The sequence below is a fragment of the Ranitomeya variabilis genome, chromosome 3 (genome assembly GCF_051348905.1).
Source record: "Ranitomeya variabilis isolate aRanVar5 chromosome 3, aRanVar5.hap1, whole genome shotgun sequence".
Classification (NCBI taxonomy): Eukaryota; Metazoa; Chordata; class Amphibia; order Anura; family Dendrobatidae; genus Ranitomeya; species Ranitomeya variabilis.
Genome location: NC_135234.1, coordinates 703,951,797 through 703,971,383, shown reverse-complemented (window position 1 = coordinate 703,971,383; position 19,587 = coordinate 703,951,797). Strand labels below are relative to the sequence as shown.

General features: G+C 45.5%; 1 protein-coding gene across 6 annotated transcripts in view; it reads left to right on the top strand.

Annotated features, from left to right (window-relative positions):
• Nucleotides 1-19,587, top strand: part of NBEA (neurobeachin) — an 838,139-nt gene that overhangs the window by 326,950 nt on the left and 491,602 nt on the right. For 4 of the 6 annotated variants that reach the window (XM_077298223.1, XM_077298224.1, XM_077298227.1 and 1 more), the window contains exons 23-25: nt 11,416-11,633; nt 17,612-17,765; nt 18,123-18,146. In XM_077298223.1, the coding sequence (XP_077154338.1) occupies nt 11,416-11,633; nt 17,612-17,765; nt 18,123-18,146 (396 nt within the window). The remainder of the gene's footprint in view (nt 1-11,415; nt 11,634-17,611; nt 17,766-18,122; nt 18,147-19,587) is intronic. The other 2 variants (XM_077298228.1, XM_077298226.1) reach the window with 1 other exon arrangement.

The following is a 19,587-nucleotide window of genomic DNA, read 5'->3' as shown; positions in this document are numbered from 1 at the left end:
TGCATAGGCAGAAAGCTGCCAATCAGAGGTGTGGGTGGGGTTATACAGGGCTCAGCATTCAGAGAACTGCTAGATCTGCATCAGATAAAACCATGATTGTATCAAAATAACAGCACTCAGTCCAGTAAGTGAGACATTGCTGGAATCTGGGTGTCTGTCCCTGTATTATGCTGCTCTCCTTAATAATCATAAGCTTGCATGTTTACAGTGACGGCTGTCTTGTATGCATGGCTTACTGTAAGCTGCACCATTTAACAACTGCCCATGCATACTTCTCCCAATAAAACGGACATGAAATGGTTTTCTGAATATCAGGTCATCGTTCTCTGGCTTTTATGGTTACTTTAGAAAATTCAGTCTGAAAAGATGAAAATCTCTGAAGCATTTTCTGCTGGCGGGGCTGTCAGATGTGAAGTGGTCTAAGAACCCCTCTAATAACCCAGGATTGGTACAGGAGGCAGAGCCCAATGTCCGTCTAGTCTGCAGATAAAAGGCTGGTTTCTGTGTTTGTGGTGTTCCTGTCATTTGTCCATCAGTGCGCGGAGAGTCCGGAGCCTCTTGTAGCTTTTCCCAGAGCTGAAGAGCGGCGGCGGTTGCCTGGCAACAGATTACATTCTCTCCTAACGACTACTGTCCTACTGATGGAGAATTACAAGTGCGGCCTGCAATGCATCAGTGACGGACACCTGCCTCCAGCGTTGTCTCCTCACCGCAGGCTCTGCCCTCTGCAAAATGGCTTTCATTGTGCAATACTAACTGTTTAGCAAAACTTGAGAATGATAAATGTATGCTGACCGGGGGACACGCAGCCTTTCAGGGGCATATTTTGACTTTACCTTTTTTGGGCCCTTTTCATGTTTCAATCTTGATCATAAATAGCTTTATTCCATTTTCAGTAAGACTCTTCATATTTAATCTATTTTATGTTCAGCATAGTATCTTCCAAAAATATAACCCTACTGTAATGCTCTAGTCCTCCACTCGATCGTCTGACAGTGACATCCCCCATATACGTACATGCTGGGCTTAACGTAGCGTGCACGTTCCTTAAATATGTAGAAGTGCATGTGGCTGCCAGACACTTGGGTGACCCTTTTTTTTTTTTTGATCATGAAAGGAGAGCCAGGAGAACCCCATATACATTAGTTGGACCTCCAGTCCTGCCAATATGGGTTGGTTTGGGCACCTGATTGCTTTACACCTATCTCCGTCCCTTCTATGATTTTTGCAAAGCTTGAACTGTCAATGAAGGCAGTGGGGTAAGAGATGAATGTAAAACAAACCAGTGTGAGACATGTAATGACTGACAGTCTGCTCTCCTGATCTACATGTCTCACACTGGTAACTCTCCCTTTTATTAATAATGAGCTCTGGAGGCAGATTCTCGGGGAGATCTGTGTCCAGCCCATAGATTTTAACAGTTCATACACTTATTAAGAAAAAATATGGATGTCTCTGGAATAAGACACTGGATCGCAGATGTCAAGAAATCATATTATTCAGCTTCCTATGACCTACATGCCATATTGACTGCTTAGGAGCGTTGGTCCATCTGACAGATTCCAATCAATAAGTGATGGCATATCACTAGGATGTGTAGTCACCTGCTAATCATGGAGGTTCGAACTCCATCAGTTGGATAGAATTGGGACTAGATCCTTCTGGACTTTTTTCTTGAGCTATGCCATTTTTGCCTGGAGGAAACCATGTAAAGAAAATGCATATGGTACTTTGGGCCTTTCATTGTCCTGTGCAGTTAGGTTTATCCAGACTTGTATATTATATATACAGCGTGTCCCTAAAGTCTGAACACACAGGAATTCTCTTTAACTGAAATTTTAATGAATTTAATGAACTATAATAGAATTCCAAATTATGGAAATCATATTGAAGAAGATATTTAATCCAATTAAAGAATAAAATGTAAATAAATTTCATTTCTTGAAAATATGTATTTTTGCCAATCTGTTCCTATGTGTCCAGACTTTAGCGTACTGCGGCCTTAATAAAAAAAACTTAGGCTTCAGTTACTTCCAAAATCTAACACCCAGTTATATTTCCTAACTCAAGTGTAGAGAATACATGTAGGATAGCTGCGGAGACACCATCACGTGTTTCTCGACGCAAGCAGTGAATAGCCAGACCTTTCCCCGGGAGGGAACAACCACGGGAAGGGCAGCATCCAATAAAGGAAAACATCCAATATAGGAAAACCACCTATGCCAAGCATGGTATCCATCCACAGACAGCTGTTTCGGGGTGTTTGCCCCTCATCAGTGTGGAGTAGGAATCTGGCTATTAGGAGCAGTGCCTAGTAAAAGGCTGTGAAGGAACAGATGATTGGCCTCGGGGAGACCAAAACATCCAACACCGCGGAGACACCATCACGTGTTTCTCAACGCAGTGATCCGCAGTGATTTTACTAGGCACTGCTCCTAATAGCCAGATTCCTACTCCACACTGATGAGGGGCAAACACCCCGAAACAGCTGTCTGTGGATGGATACCATGCTTGGCATAGGTGGTTTTCCTATATTGGATGTTTTCCTTTATTGGATGCTGCCCTTCCCGTGGTTGTTCCCTCCCGGGGAAAGGTCTGGCTATTCACTGCTTGCGTCGAGAAACACGTGATGGTGTCTCCGCAGCTATCCTACATGCATTTGCATATTTCCCATAAGGGATGGGGGCAGTGTTCTGGATCACTGCGTTGAGAAACACGTGATGGTGTCTCCGCGGTGTTGGATGTTTTGGTCTCCCCGAGGCCAATCATCTGTTCCTTCACAGCCTTTTACTAGGCACTGCTCCTAATAGCCAGATTCCTACTCCACACTGATGAGGGGCAAACACCCCGAAACAGCTGTCTGTGGATGGATACCATGCTTGGCATAGGTGGTTTTCCTATATTGGATGTTTTCCTTTATTGGATGCTGCCCTTCCCGTGGTTGTTCCCTCCCGGGGAAAGGTCTGGCTATTCACTGCTTGCGTCGAGAAACACGTGATGGTGTCTCCGCAGCTATCCTACATGCATTTGCATATTTCCCATAAGGGATGGGGGCAGTGTTCTGGATCACCGCGTTGAGAAACACGTGATGGTGTCTCCGCGGTGTTGGATGTTTTGGTCTCCCCGAGGCCAATCATCTGTTCCTTCACAAGTGTAGAGAATAGACTGCAGGTCACAAATATGATTTGTTGGAACATGAAAACAATGTAGATTTGCACATGACATCTTTTCCAGGTTCATCTGCTCAGAATAACACGCTGTAGCTGCCAGCAAGGTTCACATTGAGGGTATAAGAATGATGGAGCACTTTCAGGTGGAGGTTAGGTCTGCTAGTCCTCCTCAGCATTCATATAGCAGATTGAGGAGCTGGCCCTGGACTAATTGGGAAAGTTTAACCCCTTAATGACCGGAGCTTTTTTAGTTTTTTCGTTTTTCGCTCCCCTCCTTCCCAGAGCCATAACTTTATTTTTCCGTCAATGTGGCCATGTGTGGGCTTATTTTTGGCAGGATGAGCTGTGCTTTTGAACGGCATCATTGGTTTTACCATTTAGTGTACTAGAAAATGGTAAAAAAAATTCCAAGTGCAGTGAAATTGCAAAAAAAAGGCCAATCCCACACTTGTCTTTTGTTTGGCTTTTTTGCTAGGTTCACTAAATGCTAAAATTGACCTGTCATTGTGATTCTCCAGATCATTACAAGTTCATAGACACCAAACATGTCTAGGTTATTTTTTATCTAAGTGGTAACAAAAATTTCCAAACTTTGCTAAAGAAAAAAAAAAAATTGCACCATTTTCCAATACCCATAGCGTCTCCATTTTTCGTGATCTGGGGTCAGGTGAGGGCTTAATTTTTGCGTGCCGAGCTGACGTTTTTAGTGATACCATTTTGGTGCAGATACGTTCTTTTGATCGCCCGTTATTGCATTTTAATGCAATGTCGCGGCGACCAAAAAAAACGTAATTTTGGCGCTTTTGAATTTTTTTCTCGCTACGCAGTTTAGCGATCAAATTAATCCTTTTTTTTTATTGATAGATCGGGCGATTCTGAACGCAGCGATACCAAATATGTGTATGTTTGATTTTTGTTCAATTTTGAATTGGGCGAAAGGGGGGTGATTTGAACTTTTATGTATTTTTTTTTTTTATTTTTTTCATATTTTTTAAAACTTTTTTTTTTTTTTACTTTTGCCATGCTTCAATAGCCTCCATGGGAGGCTAGAAGCTGGCATAGCCTGATCGGCTCTGCTATATAGGGGAGATGCTCAGATCGCCCCTATGTAGCTAAATTACAGCATTGCTATGAGCGCCAACCACAGTGTGGTGCTCACAGCAATCGGTCATCAACAACCATAGAAATCTGCAGGAAACCTCTGGTTGTGATGCCGACGCATCACTGACCCCCCGATCATGTGACGGGGGTCAGTGATGCGCGCATTTCCATCCCGATGAGAGTATGACAGCGGCATTTAACTAGTTAATAGGTGCGGGCAGAATCGCGATCTTCAAAACAGCTGACATGTTCCGGCTTTGATGCAGGCTCACCGCCGGAGCCTGCATCAAATCCGGGGTTCTGCCATCAAACATACTATTCCGTCTGATGAAGTACATTTTAATCAACATATTTTGGAATAATAATAATTTCCACAATTGAATGTGTTTGAATAAAATGTTCCTGTGCTGAGATCTTATAAATGTCCCCCTTCTGTGTACTGTGTAATAGGTAGCAAGGGTGGGCAAGTATTTTTCCCGAGAGGCCACATGATATTCACCGCTATCAGCATCCTGAAGATGCAGATAGTGGTGACAGTAGGTGGCGGTGACTGATCGACGACGGATGGGGTAAGGCGGGGTAGGGCAGGGTGCGGCCTGTTGACCACTGTTTCAGCCCATTGGCTGTCTCGGTCCAGGGGCCGCACTGGTACAGCCTGGTACAGCCAGATGTTGCCCGCGGGCCGCAGGTTGTCCAGATCTGGTCTGTGTACATCTCCCGTCACTCCTTTTTCTCTGGAGGAGAGGCTGTACTCTGTCTCTATTCCAGGAGGCTGAAATTACAGGGGTTTTGTCCACCTTTGGGATATTTTGCATGCATTTGGGGCAAAAGAAAAAAAATCAGATTAGCAATTGGATTTCTTTAAAATTTTGCACCATACATTTCTGGCAGCAGAATGAGTGTAAGGCTATGTGCACACGTCTCTGATTTTGATGTGGATCTGCAGCGGATTTGACGCTGTGGATCTGTAGCTGTTTTCCATGCGTTGTACAGTACCATGTAAACGTATGGAAAACAAAATCCGCAGTTCACATGCTGCGGAAAAAAAATGCGTTGAAACGCAGCATTGTTTTTTCCGCAGCATGTCAATTCTTTGTGCGGATTCCACAGCGGTTTACACCTGCTCCTCAATAGGAATCCACAGGTGTAAAACCGCAGGTGTACGGTAAATCTGCGGCAAATTTGCTGGGTGTTCCTGGTAGATTATTACATGGCAGCGAGCTCCATATTCTACAGCAAAATGTGAGCTGCTAAATGCAAAAACTAATTCTGTTGTATACTTGACATTACCCCTAAGGATAAGAGTAGAATATGGAGGCAATTACAATTTAGGGGTGATACTTGTAATACATGGTCATACCAAGTTCGGCAGAAGGGAGGAAATTGGAACCATCCTCTGAGACCCCCATATACCATCATTGTGCATGGAGGGAGCTGTTCTCCATTTGGGGCAACACTTTTTCGAAACAATCAACATCCATTGCTTTAATTTTTAGATATCATCAAATCCTCAGAGTTATTTTCCATCTTCGATAGTTCTCCAGGATACGCTCAGGGGCTTGGTAGGGGTCTGTTGAGACCTAAAAAGGGGGCATGGCTATTACTTTCTCCCAGACAGGAACAATGGAAAGTTCGATTAGAAATGTAGTATAGTTCTTCTTATTCGTCTCATGTCCAGTTATTGCAGGACCTTGAGTATGGTTATGACCACTGATATAGTGACAGCTAGATGCTAGTGGTCTTAACCATGGATACTTAAGGTCCTGCAATGTCTGCAGATGAGGAAAGAGACATAGCGAATCAGAAGAACTATACTACATTTCTAATTGGAGGTATTTGCTAATATTATTATTACACCTACTACTTGTTGGGATAGGATATTGGAGATCGAAATACCCCGTTAAGTATTTGCTGCTGACATTTCTTCATCAAAATCAGAAATAACTTGGCACTCTAGAGGAACTTTGGGGTGATAAGATATTTATTGATGTACATCCATAAAGACAAGATTTTGAACATTTTCGGCCAACATCCAGACCTTCATCAGAACAAATGTACTGGTATAAAGAGAAAAGCCTGTATCCTGTCAATACCGATTCCAATAGGTTTATTCGGATAGCCTGGATGCAGTAGGAGATCCTGTATGTGTCAGCGCACGTGGAGGGCGACGGAAATCGCTTGGTGACTTATGCTCCACGTGACACATACAGGATCTCCTACTGCAATCTCCTATGGCTATCCGAATAAACCTGAAAAAAAACCAGCAGCAAACAGGTTTTGTAGAAATTTTAGGTCTTGTTCACACTATCAGTATTTGGTCAGTATTTTACATCAGTATTTGTAAGCCAAAACCAGGAAAGGAACAATCAGAGGAAAAGTATAGTAGAAACATATGCTCCACTTCTGTAATTATCACCCACTCCTGGTTTTGGCTTACAAATACTGATGTAAAATACTGACCAAATACTGCTAGTGTGAACGTGGCCTTATATTGTTTTTGCTGTGTTTTTCTTCAGTAAAACTAATTATATTAAACATGTCTTGTGGACGAAACAAATATGATAAACGGCTAAAAAAAACTCCACAAGAATGCTTTATGTGGGCATAGCCTAAGATTGGGTGAAAAAGGCTGAAACAATTGACATGCTGCAGATGTGAAATCTGCTAGGAAGAAATAAGCAGCATGTACATGAGACTTCAGAAATGTCAGTCACTTAGTTAGGACATAAAAATGCTGCGTTTTTCACACCCTAATTGTCACACCAGGTACAAAGGCAGCGTTACATTTACAAAGCATCCTCCGCTTTTTATCTTGTGTTAACATCTACATTGACTTGACTGAGAAAACCTACAGAATTGCTCTTCTACCAGTGTTCTGGGGGGAGTAGTCCACCTTTAGGAATTAAGAAGAAAAAGTAAGAAGATGCCGGGTATTATAAAAAAAATGTAAGATTGTGTAAAGTAGTTTCGTAGGCATTTACCTTTAAACGAAGAAAGGAAATGTCCGCATTGGGGCAAGAGTGTATCACATTTGCCTTGTTTAACCACTGGGAATAAAAAGGACAATCTGTGAATATATTCATGGTGATTATTTTTTTTTACATACTTTCTTTTTTTCGTTCTGAAAAATGTTTTTGAATAAGAGTCTAAAACATTGACTAATAAACCAACATTCCTTGACTTACGGTATTTTGTAACGGCATGAACTGGTACAGAATGGACTTGATTGATGTGTCAAGAAAGCTCCCAGCGCATAGATTACACAGATTAATTGGCCTTTATTGCCCCTCTGTGTGTACTTTTTTTGCTATATCGAGTAGTGCACCGAATGTGTTCTTTTTTTCATGTATTTAACATGGAAGCCAACTGGTGACGTGTGCCTTGGATACAAAGTCTTGTGCCAGGAGCAAATAAGTAGGCACTTGAAGTTAATACTGGAAAAAAAAGTTACAGAATACAGCAGCACACCGTGCGTGCCGAGCTATGGGTGAACATTCAACATACAGCAGGTGAAATAAGTATTGAACACGTCTTCAATTTTCTAGGTAAATATATTTCTAAAGGAGCTATTGACTTGAAATGTTATCCAGATTTCGGTAACAACCCATCCAATCTACTCAGGAAAAGAAATCAAACCATAGTTGTGCATAAATTAAGTTAAATGTAATAATAAGAAATGATCCAGGGAAAAAGTATTGAACACATGAAGAAAGACAGGTGAAAAAAGCCATGAAAAGTCATGACACCAGCTGAAATCTGTCAGTAATTAGAAAGCAATCCTGCCACTTAGTGAAACATATCAGCTGGTTTAACTGATGATGTATAAAAAGGTGTCTCATTAACAAGGTGCCACACAAGAAGCATCTCATAATGGGTAAAACCAGTGAGATTTCTCCAGACCTTCACAACCTTACTGTTGAAAAACATACTGATGATATTGGTTGCAGAAGAATTTCTAAACTACTGATTGTTCCAGTGAGCACTGTTGGGGCAATAATCTGGAAGTGGAAAGAACATTATTTCACCATAAACTGGCTACGACCAGGTGACCCCTGAAATATTTTAGACAGAGAATTGAAAAAAAATTATCAGAAGGGTTGTCCAAAAGCCATTGACCATCTGTGGAAAGCTACAGAAAGACCTGGAATTAGTAGGTACTATTGTTTACAAGAAAACTAGAAGTAATGCTCTCAACCTCCATGGCCTGTATGAGTGCTCGCCACACAAGACTCCATGGCTGAAAAATATATAGACATGCATGTGAAGGTCCGGGAGAATATAGTCTGGTCGCATGAGACCATGTGCCATAATGCACAGCCTGTTTGGAGGCCAAAGGGCACTGCATAACACCCTTAAAACACCATACTAACAGTGAAGTTTGAAGGTGGGAATATCGTGGTGTGGGGCTGTTTTCAGCACACGGCACTTGCAAACTTCATATAATTGAAGGAAGGATGAATTTATAAATGTGCTGAGACATACTTGATAAAAATCTGCTGCCATCTACCAGGATAATAAAGAGTGAAACAAGGGTTGACATTTCAGTAAGGCTACGTTCACATTTGCGTTGTGCGCCGCAGCGTCGGCGACGCAACGCACAACGCAAACAAAAACGCAACAAAACGCACGCTAAAACGCTGCGTTTTGCGACGCATGCGTCCTTTTTGGCCGAAAGTTGGACGCAAAAAAATGCAACTTGCTGCGATTTCTGCGCCCAACGCTTGCGGCCAAAAAAATGCATGCGTCGCAAAACGCAGCACAACGCATGTCCATGCGCCCCCATATTAAATATAGGGGCGCATGACGCATGCGGCGACGCTGCGGCGCCCGACGCTGCGGCGCGGAACGCTAATGTGAACGTAGACTAAGGCAATTATCCCAAACAACACAGACAAGGAAACTCTCAATTGGATTCACAAAAAGAAAATAAAGCTGCTAGAATGGCCGAGCCAAATAACTTGACCAGAATCCAATAGAAAATATATGGAAGAAAATAAAGCTTAGAGATCATAGGAGCACAAAGAAACTTCAAGACTTAAAGAGTGTTTGTGTGGAAGAATGGGCCAAAATCACACCTGAGCAATGCGTGCGACTAGTTTCTCCATAGAGGAGGCGTCTTGAAGCTGCTATCGCCAATAAAAGCTTTTGTATAAAGTGATACTCATTTCTCATTATTACACATAACTTAGATTTATGGACATCTATGGTTTGATTTATTTGCCTGTGTGGAATTGGATGGGCTGTTACCAACATCTGGTGAGAATGTCATGTCAATAGCATCTTTAGAAATATAGTTACTTAGAAAATTGGTGAACTGTTCAATACTTATTCTCCCGCTGTATGAATGTTTTATTGATCACTGGGTGGAGGGCAGAATATGACCCAGCACCAGCCAGCAAGGCCAGTCCCAAAGCACCTGAGCAAGCCAGTTCCTGAAACAACTGGTATGGAGAAACCCGTTGTACAGGGTCGCAGCCAGAAAAAAGTACAATGTAAATGTCCAAAAAGAAAGGAGGCAGCACTCACCATTCCGGGCGTTGATTCTATGTAGTCCTACGTTTTCTCCACCTCTTCTTCTATACCGCAATGTTTTTACCTGCTTGTGAATAAAGAATCAGTGCCTAGAACAGTGAGTGCTGCCTCCTTTCTTTTTGGACATGAATGTTTAAGTATATTACTGCTGTATAGACAATACGTACCATATATTATTGAGCTTCGTCACGCAGAACTTGGTAAATATGCTTGTGCCCATCTGCCACAACAAGGTATTCCCTGTAGATGATAATCTATACTAGAAGACCTACTTCTCCTGGGCCGGACCCTGCAAATTTTAAGGGTATGTAGGATCTAGCTCTAATTAAACACAGCCTTTGGGCTCATTCAGACGTCCGTTTATCACGTAGGAGCGCTATCTGTGTTTTTCATGGATAGCACTCTTACCTAGTATAGTCTATGGGGCTGTTGACACTTCAGGGTTTATTTTTCTGCTAACCTAGTGATCTGCGCACAATTATGGAGTTGTTGAACCGAGTGTAGGATCAAAGTCGGCAATGTAAGTCTGTCATAGAATGTTAAGGTCATAGCGTCCAACACCCGTCTATGGGTCCATAAAATAATCTGAGGATATACGAATGCTAGTTTTCTTTACTTCCTGATAGAAGAAGGTGGAGAAACTGTTTTGTTTTTTGGGTTTCTCAATCGAGAAAAAACTGATAAAACTCAGCTGAAACTTGGCTGAAGCTCTGAACAAAATTGCTGTTAAAACTAAAATAATTTTTCTCATGTGTAGAAAAAATGGATGCCCAAATGAGCCCTGAGAACATATTGTAGGACAGCACCATATTACAGATGTATCCTTTAATATTGTGACATTCACTGTAAAAAATATTTCTGTATCAAATTCTCCTAGACTTTTCTGGGCGCTGCCTTATGGATCTATACGGCTATTAGCCATTGTACCGTCATGTGCACGAGGCCTGGAGGTGGCCGTGCCCGAGACCTGGAGGTGGCCGTGCCCGAGACCTGGAGGTGGCCGTGCCCGAGACCTGGAGGTGGCCGTGCACGAGGCCTGGAGGTGGCCGTGCACGAGGCCTGGAGGTGGCCGTGCACGAGGCCTGGAGGTGGCCGTGCGCGAGGCCTGGAGGTGGCCGTGCGCGAGGCCTGGAGGTGGCCGTGCGCGAGGCCTGGAGGTGGCCGTGCACGAGGCCTGCAGGTGGCCGTGCACGAGGCCTAGAGGTGGCCATACACCTTAGATAACTGCTATCTGCGAGCTCTCTCTCCTGAAACTGCCATACAAATGCATGCTCAGCTTGGCCGAGCATACATATGTTTTCAGTGCCAGAAGACGAAATTAAGTCACCACCAGACAGTTTTGGCAATGGCTTATCTCCTGGTAGAGCAACAGAATGACACACTTCCTTCACTCCCTCATCATCATTTTTTGTTATATACAATAAATACCTTTTTTCACTGTAATTTATACTAGAGAAAATACAGAACTGCAATATTGTGGTTGGATTTATAAAAAAAATCTATTAGCTGTGCAAGTCTTGGAAAAAAAAATCTCCTTGTTGTCTTATATGCGTTCTTAAAATTATTTAAAAAAAAAAAAGAAAAGAAAATACATGAATTTTTTGTTTCCTAGGCCGTTCAAGGTCGATCTGTCAGTCAGCATGAACGAGACTTACGTGTGGATTTGGGATTCCGTGGCATGCCAATGACCGAGGAGCAGCGGCGCCAGTTCAGCCCCGGACCCCGAACCACAATGTTCCGTATTCCAGAGTTCAAGTGGTCCCCGATGCATCAGCGATTGCTGACAGATCTTCTCTTTGCTTTAGAGACTGATGTCCATGTTTGGAGAAGGTAATGTTATTTTTGTTAGTGTCCATCTGTTTCTTAAAATATAAAGTAATAAAAGTTTGAGATAAGGAGGTAAGTTGTAGCCTGGCTATGGCATGGGTTTACCTTGCAAATTTGTTGTTTATTACATTTTTAGGCTCTAGATAGGGATTCTCCGCTACTCACTTCTCGCTTGCAATATCCCTCCATTCCATCGATTGACATGTACATGCGTAATGTGCATGTCTACCTAATGAGCTCACTGCTGGGGTCACACATGCTCAGTCAATCTCCCCACCAATAGGTCTTTGCATAAAGATTCCCTATTCACTACAGAGCAATCAGTAGAAAATTTTTCTGTCCTGCTTGTCAGGGAAGGTACCGAAACTTTGCAGAGCCATAGTAGTATAACCAAAATAACTCATGCAGTGGAAGAAATAAGGAGCTTTATTGTCAGCTTCCAGATGGGGAAGGACACTGATTCTCTCTAGAGCTGATGCAGCAGCACAAATGAAGCGCATGAAAGGAATAGAAAATGTATTTCATTATGGTAGAATACTAGACCTTTTTATGGGATAGCCACTTTTAAAGAAAAACATTTTTGAAGGTGCACACTCTACAACTGTGCTCCGTGAACTTAAAGGGAACCTGTCGCCAGAAAACAAAATGCTATTAACCTGCACATGTGGGGTTAATCTGCAGGTTAATAGTGTTATAATGTCGGCCGGTGCCTGCACTTAGCCAAATTCTGAGGGGTGAAAATAAACTTTATTCCCCCCGGTGCTGGTTTAGTCACCGCTCTGAGTATACAGTGCGGCCACTGTAACCGCACCCCGACCTTGACTGACATCCGGCCCTAATACTGGGGGAAGGGGGGGTGTTACAGCCGCCGGTCTGTCCACTTAGAATATTTACTGAACTGATGCTGACCCCATGACTGAAACTGTGCCCCCAGCCCTGACTGACACTGGCGTTACGGCTGGCTGCCAGTTAAGGCTGGGGGCGCTGTTAGAGTGTCCGCTCTGTATACTGATACTGTGATTGTGACTGATACTGGAATCTGCAGGGCGGAGTAAAGTTCATTTTCTCCCCGCAGTGTTCATGTTCAGCTAAATGCAGGCGTCTGCCAGCATAATAATGCTATTAGCCTGCAGCTTAAAGGGAACCTGTCACCCCCAAAATCGAAGGTGAGCTAAGCCCACCGGCATCAGGGGTTTATCTACAGCATTCTGTAATGCTGTAGATAAGCCCCCGATGTATCCTGAAAGATGAGAAAAAGAGATTAGATTATACTCACCCAGAGGCGGTCCCGCTGCGGTCCGGTCCGATGGGCTTTGCGGACCGGTCCGGGGCCTCCCATCTTCATAGGATGATGTCCTCTTCTTGTCTTCACGCTGCGGCTCCGGCGCAGTCGTACTTTGTCTGTCCTGTTGAGGGCAGAGCAAAGTACTGCAGTGCGCAGGTACTGGGAAAGGTCAGAGAGGCCCGGCGCCTGCGCACTGCAGTACTTTGCTCTGCCCTCAACAGGGCAGAAAAAGTACGCCTGCGCCGGAGCCACAGTGTGAAGACAAGAAGAGGACGTCATCCTATGAAGATGGGAGGCCCCGGACCGGACTGCGATGCCCATTGCACCGGACCGCAGTGGGACCGTCCCTGGGTGAGTATAATCTAATCTCTTTTTCTCATCTTTCAGGATACATCGGGGGCTTAGCTACAGCATTCCAGAATGCTGTAGATAAGCCCCTGATGCTGGTGGGCTTAGCTCACCTTCGATTTTGGGGATGACAGGTTCCCTTTAACCCCATATCTGCGGGTGAATAGCGTTTTTTCTGGTGACAGGTTCCTTTTAAACATAAGGATGAATGACCTCGGGGAGATCAAAACATCCAACACCGCGGAGACACCATCACGTGTTTCTCAACGCAGTGATCCAGAACACTGCCCCCATCCCTAAAGGGAAATATGCAAATGCATGTAGAAAAGCTGCGGAGACACCATCACGTGTTTCTCAACGCAAGCAATGAATAGCCAGGTCTTTCACCGGGAAGGAACAACCACAGGAAGGGCAGCATCCAATAAAGGAAAACCACCTATGCCAAAACATGGTATCCATCCACAGACAGCTGTTTCGGGATATTTGCCCCTCATCAGTGTTGAGTAGGAAACTGGCTATTAGGAGCAGTGCCTAGTGAAAAGACTATAAACATAAGTATGAATGACCTCGGAGAGATCAAAACATCCATTTAAGGTACGGTACTTACAGAAAATCTGTCAGCAGGATTTTACTCCTCAAACTATTCATATGTGGAGGTAGCTTTTGTGTAGCTATTTCAAAGACAAGTCCAGCAGTCCCTTTACGTGGCCATTCCATTCCTCCATTATTGAGAAATCAGTGTTTGAATTCATATGCAAATGAACTAATTGTTCATCTGAAGCCTCTGTCTATTCTCCATCCAGCACCATCACCCCTACCTGCATGACTGACTATTTTTTTTGCCTGAAGTCATGCTGCATAGAGGCTGTCAGTCAACCAGGAGGAGGCAGCGCTGGGCAGGGAATAGAGCTGGAGTGACAGAGGCTTCAGATCTACCATAGTCCTTCAGCCTCATTTCCATATGAACGCTAGCACTGATTTCTCAGTAATAGAGGAACGGACTGGCCATGTAAAGGTTTTGCTGGATTTGACTTTAAAAGGGCTACATTCGCATATAAATAGTTTGGGGTGTTAAATGCTGATGAAAGATTCCCTTTAAAGCGGTTCCCGTGGGCGCCCTAAAAAATGTGTTGTACATCCACTATAATGGATGGTCATCATACTAGAATATAAAGATGTCTGAGAAGAATGAATCTCTCAAAATTCGTTTCTGGCAGATTTGCTCAAATCTGCTCCAAAAAGATTTTTATTATACTCTGATAATTCTCTAGGCTCCAAAGCGTTATAAATGGAGGGCCAGGGTGAAAAGGGTGGGCCAGGGTGTTTAAAATACTAAAATGAAGGGTGATCTTAAAATATTACGCTCACAGGTTCTGCCTCCACTGCTTGGCGTGGGGTTTGGCGCGTGGCTGGGGGTCTTGGCTTGGGGTGTTGGTCTTGGCATGGCGCTGGGCTTGGCTTGTCGCGTGGCTCTTGGCATGGTGCTGGGCTTGGCTTGTCGCGTGAATCTTGCCGTGGCTCTTGGCATGGCGCTGGGCTTGGATTGTCGCGTGGCTCTTGGCATGGCGCTGGGCTTGGCTTGTCGCGTGGCTCTTGGCATGGCGCTGGGTTTGGCTTGTCGCTTGGCTCTTGGCATGGCGCTGGGCTTGGCTTGTCGCGTGGCTCTTGGCATGGCTCTGGGCTTGGCTTGTCACATGGCTCTTGGCATGGCGCTGGGTTTGGCTTGTTGCGTGGCTCTTGGCATGGTACTGGGTTTGGCTTGTCGCGTGGCTCTTGGCATGGCGCTGGGCTTGGCTTGTCGCCTGGCTCTTGGCATGGCGCTGGGCTTGGCTTGTCGCGTGGCTCTTGGCATGGCGCTGGGCTTGGTTTGTCGCCTGGCTCTAGGCATGTCGCGTGGCTCTTGGCATGGCGCTGGGCTTGGCTTGTGGCGTGGCTCTTGGCATGGCGCTGGGCTTGGCTTGTTGCGTGGCTCTTGGCATGGTGCTGGGCTTGGCTTGTCGCATGGCTCTTGGCATGGCGCTGGGTTTGGCTTGTCGCTTGGCTCTTGGCATGGCGCTGGGCTTGGCTTGTCGCGTGGCTGTTGGCATGGCTCTGGGCTTGGCTTGTCACATGGCTCTTGGCATGGCGCTGGGTTTGGCTTGTTGCATGGCTCTTGGCATGGTGCTGGGCTTGGCTTGTCGCGTGGCTCTTGGCATGGCGCTGGGCTTAGCTTGTCGTGTGGCTCTTGGCATGGCGTGCGGCTCTTGGCATGGCGCTGGGCTTGGTTTGTCGCGTGGCTCTTGGCATGGCGCTGGGCTTAGCTTGTGGCGTGGCTCTTGGCATGGCACTGGGCTTGGCTTGTCGCGTGGCTCTTGGCATGGCGTGCGGCTCTTGGCATGGCGCTGGGCTTGGTTTGTTGCGTGGCTCATGGCATGGCGCTGGGCTTGGCTTGTGGCGTGGCTCTTGGCATGGCGCTGGGCTTGGCTTGTGGCGTGGCTCTTGGCATGGCTCTGGGCTTGGCTTGTCACATGGCTCTTGGCATGGCGCTGGGTTTGGCTTGTTGCGTGGCTCTTGGCATGGTACTGGGTTTGACTTGTCGCGTGGCTCTTGGCATGGCGCTGGGCTTGGCTTGTCGCCTGGCTCTTGGCATGGCGCTGGGCTTGGCTTGTCGCGTGGCTCTTGGCATGGCGCTGGGCTTGGCTTGTCGCGTGGCTCTTGGCATGGCGTGTGGCTCTTGGCATGGCGCTGGGCTTGGTTTGTCGCCTGGCTCTTGGCATGTCGCGTGGCTCTTGGCATGGCGCTGGGCTTGGCTTGTGGCGTGGCTCTTGGCATGGTGCTGGGCTTGGCTTTTTGCGTGGCTCTTGGCATGGTGCTGGGCTTGGCTTGTCGCATGGCTCTTGGCATGGTGCTGGGCTTGGCTTGTCGCGTGGCTCTTGGCATGGCGCTGGGCTTAGCTTGTCGCGTGGCTCTTGGCATGGCGTGCGGCTCTTGGCATGGCGCTGGGCTTGGTTTGTCGCGTGGCTCTTGGCATGGCGCTGGGCTTGGCTTGTGGCGTGGCTCTTGGCATGGCGCTGGGCTTGGTTTGTCGCGTGGCTCTTGGCATGGCGCTGGGTTTGGCTTGTTGCATGGCTCTTGGCATGGTGCTGGGCTTGGCTTGTCGCGTGGCTCTTGGCATGGCGCTGGGCTTAGCTTGTCGCGTGGCTCTTGGCATGGCGTGCGGCTCTTGGCATGGCGCTGGGCTTGGTTTGTCGCGTGGCTCTTGGCATGGCGCTGGGCTTAGCTTGTGGCGTGGCTCTTGGCATGGCACTGGGCTTGGCTTGTCGCGTGGCTCTTGGCATGGCGCTGGGCTTAGCTTGTCGCGTGGCTCTTGGTTTGTCGCGTGGCTCTTGGCATGGCGCTGGGCTTGGTTTGTCGCGTGGCTCTTGGCATGGCGCTGGGCTTGGCTTGTGGCGTGGCTCTTGGCATGGCGCTGGGCTTGGCTTGTCGCGTGGCTCTTGGCATGGCGCTGGGCTTGGCTTGTCGCGTGGCTCTTGGCATGGCGCTGGGCTTGGTTTGTCGCGTGGCTCATGGCTTGTCGCGTGGCTCTTGGCATGGCGCTGGGCTTGGCTTGTCGCGTGGCTCTTGGCATGGCGTGCGGCTCTTGGCATGGCGCTGGGCTTGGCTTGTCGCGTGGCTCTTGGCATGGCGTGCGGCTCTTGGCATGGCGCTGGGCTTGGTTTGTCGCGTGGCTCATGGCATGGCGCTGGGCTTGGCTTGTGGCGTGGCTCTTGGCATGGCGCTGGGCTTGGCTTGTCGCGTTGCTCTTCGCGTGGCGCTGGGTTTGGCTTGTCGCGGGGCTTGGCTTTGGTCTGGTTTTGGGGTTTATCTTGGCATGGGCTGTTACGGTGCTAAGTAGGCCTCATGGATTCATGTGGGACACTTTGATGATGTATGTCACCAAATGTGGGAATGCAGGAATAAAAGGCGTGACAAGTGACGGCGTGAATCCTAAGCAAGTGAAGGTCTGTCCGGAGAGCTGCGGAGTCTGGAAAGAGGAGTGTACATATTTTAACCCTTTCCCAGGCCTGACTGTTCGCCATATTACTTGATCAAATCTAACATTTTGGGGAAATGTGTAACAGATTGGAGATGTTCTGCATAGATTTGCTTGTTTCTAAAGTCTGTCTGTTCCTGCTGAATTCTTAATGCCTTTGTCTGGCAGTGTTATATAATTCAGTATTCTCTGTTGCCTGTTGCACATGTTCTGACGTCTGCTTTTATGAAACTGTGCTATACATCATTTGCATATCTCACTTAGCACATAAGCAGAATATTTATGCAGATTGCTTTTTCCAGATGTGCCATCTAATGACAATTCTTTGTTCCTCAGCCATTCAACGAAATCTGTCATGGACTTCGTCAATAGCAACGAAAACATTATCTTTGTTCACAATACCATACACCTGATATCCCAAATGGTCGACAACATCATCATCGCCTGCGGCGGGATCCTGCCATTGTTGTCTGCAGCCACATCGCCAACTGTAAGTACAATGTCGCCATCTAGTGGCCCACCACAGAATACAATTCACTTTTCTTTGTGTTGTGCTGAATTTGTTTTACATGTAATCACCACTCCATATATTAATAGAAAATCTTATTTCTGAATATTTTCTTTAAATTAGATACTATTTTTAAATTATTGTTATTTTTTGCAAAAGTTTATTACAACATTAGTCATTTTTATTGGTTTATTACCATTAACTTATTGACCTGCTGTTTTTTTTTAACTATGTAATAATGCAGTTGATTTCACATTGACTTTTTTTGTTTCGATTTTAATGCTTTTCTTTTTCTTGTACTGTTGTGGTCTGTTTTCTGTGTGTCTATTTCATGTCCAGGGTTCTAAGGTTAGTATATCTGATGTAAGTTTCCTTTTTTATTATTTTTCATTAACCCCCTAATCCACTGCCCATTATATGTTGTGTGTTTTTTACTTGGCAGTACTACATGTTTTTTGTTATTGAACTCTGGCGCGCATGTGTGTATACAAAAAATATATATTTTTCTAGTTTGTTTTTTAATGTACATGTCATTTGTGAAATTCATACCAGAAGGGGCATTTAAGGGAATCTCAAATCACATGTGAATAAAGCATAACTAAGGTATAATAAAAGAATTACCTGGATCTTGTATATGTTGGGTGTTCAAGACCTCCGCTTGCTGTGAGTGAACAATCTCGCTTGCTCTCACACAGCTGATGGGCTTGTTACAATGTTCCTGTCTGTCAGGCTATGTGCACATGTTCAGGATTTCTTGCAGAAATTTCCTGAGCAAAACAGGACATTTTCTGGAAGAAATCCGCATGCGTTTTTACCGCGTTTTTGGTGCGTTTTTTTTGCGGATTTTTCCGGAGGTTCCCAATGCAATAATATAGTGGGAAAAAACGCAAAAAATCGCCAAAATTAATGAACATGCTGCGTTTTGTACCGCGATGCGTTTTTTTCGTGGAAAAAACGCATCATGTGCACAAAAATTGCGGAATGCATTCTAAATGATGGGATGCATAATGTATGCGTTTTTTCGCAACGTGTGCACACAGCCTCAATGGTCTAATCACAGCAACAAAGCAGTTTTCCTCTATTTTCTCTTGGACTAGAATGGTCCTATCTATAATCATAAGCTGTGAAATACTTTGGGATATGTTCACATGGGAGATTTTACTATTTTTCAAATTCTGCTCCAAAATCCATATAAAATGTTATTTGAATAACAAGAAAACGCACGGAACATATTTTAGACCCCTGCGCACCTGCCCAGTTTTCCCAGGTGAAGCCGCTTCAGGAAAACGCCAGTGGTCGTTTTACTCAAGGAACTTCGCCAGCAGTTTTGACATTGCTGTGTGTTATGTTCATCCAGGCTTGGACTGGCCCACAGCAGGACAGGAGAATCCTCCGGTGGGCCCCTGCGTAGAAGCGGGTCACCACCCTCTTGTCTGAGCAGCACGTGGCACTATGCTCTTGATTCATTATGTACAGACAAAGGCGACATCTTATTATTCATCAGTCAGCCCATTTTATTGCTATAGAAATTTGTGAATGAGGATTAAGGCACATTTGCATGTGGCTGAAAAGTGGGGCCCTGGAGTTGATGTTACTGGTGGGCTTTTGGCTCCCCAGTCCGACATTGTGTTCATCTTACGGGCTGCTATTGCGGCTCTTTTTCAGCCTGATTCCGGGCGGAAGCTGCTCAAAAGATACAATGCATATTACCTTCATGAATTCCGCCACTGACACGCCAAAGAAAACTATCAAAAAAAGCTCAAAAAGAATGTACATAAGCTTTTCTATGGGAAAAATAACTTGC